Raw genomic sequence first — 3,718 nt, forward strand, 5'->3', positions numbered from 1 at the left:
CTCTGTACTCAGCCCCGGGGACCTCTGTACTCAGCCCCGGGGACCTCTGTACTCAGCCCCGGGGACCTCTGTACTCAGCCCCGGGGACCTCTGTACTCAGCCCCGGGGACCTCTGTACTCAGCCCCGGGGATCTCTGTACTCAGCCCCGGGGACCTCTGTACTCAGCCCCGGGGACCTCTGTACTTAGGTCTGGTGAGAAACTGCCCTAAAATCTTTAGTGTTTATTGTTTTAGAAAAAATCTCACATGTTCCTTTAAGAAAAAGTATCCGTAATTGGGATCGGCGAGTACCTGAGGGGAAAGTACTTGTACTTGGTCTTGAAAAATTGTTATCGGGACATCCCTACTCCTATTATGTAAAAAAAAAAGTACATCACATTCCACAATTTGTATATTTGTTTTTCATTTTCTATGACAATAAAAAAATAAAAATCACACAACAAAACGACTAAAAATTACAAAAATATTTAAAATTAATGTTTCAGTAGAAATAAAAATCAGTAGGAAAATCATAGCCAAGGATGATCTTTAAGCATAGGCTTCCCGGCCAATCAGGAAGACGGCCAGCCCGCCGCCCAGCTTTCTCATTAACTGGGAGGCCGGCTTCACGCTCCCTCAAAACACTGTGTCACAAGGCAGCGGGAAGCCGGCTTCCCAGCCAATCAGGAAGCCGGGAGGTGGGTCATGAACCACCCCTTGGCTTCCTGATTGGCCGGAAAGCCGTCTCCATGATCCCTCTCGGCAATACCGGGTCAGAGAGAATCCTACTTTGACCGTAAGATCCAGTATTGGAGCATTTGGGGCGAGTGCCAGTACTCCCCTAAATGCTCAGTATGCGCACCGATACCAGTATTGGTAAAGGTGCATCCCTAATTATAGTTAAGGGGAGGAAGGAGTTAATGAGGGCTCATGTAGGGTTCACATCTAGGAAAATGTAGGGTTCACAATGTGTTAAATAGCATTAAATTAAATAAAAAGTTTTACTTGTTAAGCTGCTTTAACTGAGATTGGAACAGATGGAAGCTCATCCCGTTGATCTGAATGAAGTTCCAAAAAAATGCAAAAATACATTGGTCAGGTGTTTCACCTGGTGTGAATTGTCTGATGTCTCTTTAGTTGTTCTTTTTTTAGAAAACCTTTCCCGCACACTAAACATGCATACGGACGCTCACCTGTGTGAGTTCTCTGGTGCCTAAGAAGAGTTCCGTTGTCAGTAAAACATTTCCCGCACTCTGAACATGAATACGGACGCTCACTTGAGTGAATTTTCCGGTGTCTAAGACTGTTTCCTTTCCTAGTAAAACTTTTCCCGCACACCAAGCATGAATACGGACACTCGCCTGTGTGAATTCTCTGGTGTCCTTGAAGGTCTTCTTTCCTAGCAAAAGTTTTTTCACATTCTGAACATGAATACGGACGCTCACCAGTGTGAATTCGAAGGTGTATAAGAAGAGCTCCTTTCCTAGTAAAACTTTTTTCACATTCTGGACATGAGAAAGGGCGCTCACCTGTGTGAACTACCTGGTGTCTATGAAGGCTTGTTCTACAAAAAAAACTTTTCCCGCACTCTGAACATGAATAAGGGCGCTCACCTTTGTGAATTTTCTGGTGTCTGATCATGTATAATTTCCTACTGAAGCGTTTCCCGCACTCTGAACACGAATAAGGATTCTTATCCTCATGACTGTTATGGTATTTAAGAAGCTCGCTTTCCTCAGTGAAAAATTTCCCGCACTCTGGACATGAACAGGTCACATGGTTGTGGGTTTCGAAATGTAGAAGAAGTTCAGATTTCATCCTAAAGTATTCCCTGCACCCCGAACAACACAATGACCTCTCTCCTGTGTGATCTCCTTCATGGCTGAGAGAAGAAACAGTGGCGGTCAGCTTATTCGATACTGATGGTCTCAAGTGTGGCCCGTAAAACCACAAAATGGTGGAACATAATATTGTGCATATGAAATGCTGTAGAAAATAGACTGATACTACTACAATATATGGGTCGGAGATTGTACGCATGCTAGAAGAGAGCTTGGAGACAGAGGACATGTTGGAGGGAGTAAAGTTTAAGAATTTCTTATGAGACCTTTATCTTTACTTTCAGTCTTTGGTAAACTTCAAACCTGCAACCTCAATTCCACCATCGCTTCCCATCTGGACTTAGCCAAGGAATGGAATGGGCCAAAAAAAACTAACAAAGTGTTTATGACTTACTTGTGTCCATATGTAGAGAAGATTCCTCCTGTTCACTCTTCACCATCATCTCCCCCTCCTCCATAGACTGCTGAGCTCCACTCACCAACGTCTCTTCTTCTTCCTCTTTTATCTCAACTTTAATGTCCTTCAGATCTTCGCCCTAAACCCCAAAGATGATAGAACAGATTTATGAGAAGGAAGATGAGATCAGACGGAAGAGTGTTTTCTGAGTTCCATGGTTCAGTCCCATCTACCTGATCCTGGCGCGTACAGCTGTGATCTTTCTTGAAGAAACCCCGAGAATATAGAGGACCGTCATTCTGTATGGACTGCTGATCTCCACTCACCAACATCTCTCCTTCCTCTTTGTCCTCAGCTTTAATGTCTTTCAGTTCTTCACCCTAAACCCCAAAGATGATGGAACGCATTTTAAAAGGAACAAGAGGAGACGGAGAAAAAGGAATAAAGTCCTATCTACCTGATCATGGTGAGGGACGGTGAGATCTTCCTGTGTGGGATCCCGGGAATACAGAGGACGGGGACATCTCTCTGGGGGGTTCCTCTTACTGGATCCATCTGTAGGAAACACACACACTGACTGAATACATTGTTTCTATGTGTGTATCAGATGATGGGGGATCTAGGTGGAATCTGCTCCTGGATCATGTCCCAGAATTCCCGGCACCGCTCACCTCTCCCGTCAGCAGCTCAATCATCTTCTTGGTGAATTCTAGAAACTTCTTCTTCTTGTTGTCACATAGAGGAGACAGGGACATGGTTGAAGGGACAAGGATATGGTTCTGTGTTCCTCTCCGTCCTTCTGACACACGGTGATGTCTGCTGGAGGTCACACTCTCACCGGATGTCTTCTTCACCACTGTGTAACCCTACGGAGAGACGTCATGAGAAATGTGAATGCTTACTAAAATTCAAGCTGCGACATTCCCAGAATCTCCCCCATATCATCATCTTCACCTGATACACCCTCCCAGAATCCTCCTCACCTCTCCGGTCAGCAGGTAGATCATCTCGAGGGTGAGCTGTAATATCTTCTCAGTCATGTGACTTAGGTCTTTGTCTATGGTCATCATTGATGTGGTCATGTGATCCATGCAGGACTCTCCTCTCTGTAGATGGATAATAACATGAGAATGATCTGGACTGTCCCGGGATGAATAATGTCTACACAGAGTTCCTCCAGAGTTCATACTACTTAGAGGTCTTTCTGAAGGGAAACCAGAGATTCAATTTTAAGGCCAACCCCAGCCAGAAGATATTATTTCAGCAGGTGTGTGGAGTTCCTATCGCCTGACGCCCGGGACATGTAGTTCCAGGTGCCGGGTGGGTAGTTTTTTGCTACATTCGGGCGGCTCTGGATGGACAGTTGGATAAATGGCTCTATATTTAGGATGTATCTGGTCTATAAATGGCGGCTCTGGATGGACAGTTGGATAAATGGCTCTATATTTAGGATGTATCCGGTCTATAAATGGCGGCTCTGGATGGACAGTTGGATAAATGG

At 44.9% G+C, this 3,718-nt stretch overlaps 1 protein-coding gene across 1 annotated transcript in view; it reads right to left on the reverse strand.

Annotated features, from left to right (window-relative positions):
• The window catches only part of LOC108800920 (zinc finger protein Xfin-like), a 22,027-nt gene that overhangs the window by 7,545 nt on the left and 10,764 nt on the right, over positions 1-3,718 (reverse strand). The window contains exons 11-16 of the mRNA XM_018572907.1: positions 3,201-3,323; positions 2,889-3,083; positions 2,451-2,597; positions 2,304-2,356; positions 1,593-1,861; positions 1,173-1,378 (exon numbers count right to left, since the gene is read on the reverse strand). Of these exons, the coding sequence (XP_018428409.1) occupies positions 1,173-1,378; positions 1,593-1,861; positions 2,304-2,356; positions 2,451-2,597; positions 2,889-3,083; positions 3,201-3,323 (993 nt within the window). The remainder of the gene's footprint in view (positions 1-1,172; positions 1,379-1,592; positions 1,862-2,303; positions 2,357-2,450; positions 2,598-2,888; positions 3,084-3,200; positions 3,324-3,718) is intronic.

The sequence above is a fragment of the Nanorana parkeri genome, unplaced genomic scaffold (genome assembly GCF_000935625.1).
Source record: "Nanorana parkeri isolate BGI_ZX_2015 unplaced genomic scaffold, ASM93562v1 scaffold2166, whole genome shotgun sequence".
Taxonomy (NCBI): Eukaryota; Metazoa; Chordata; class Amphibia; order Anura; family Dicroglossidae; genus Nanorana; species Nanorana parkeri.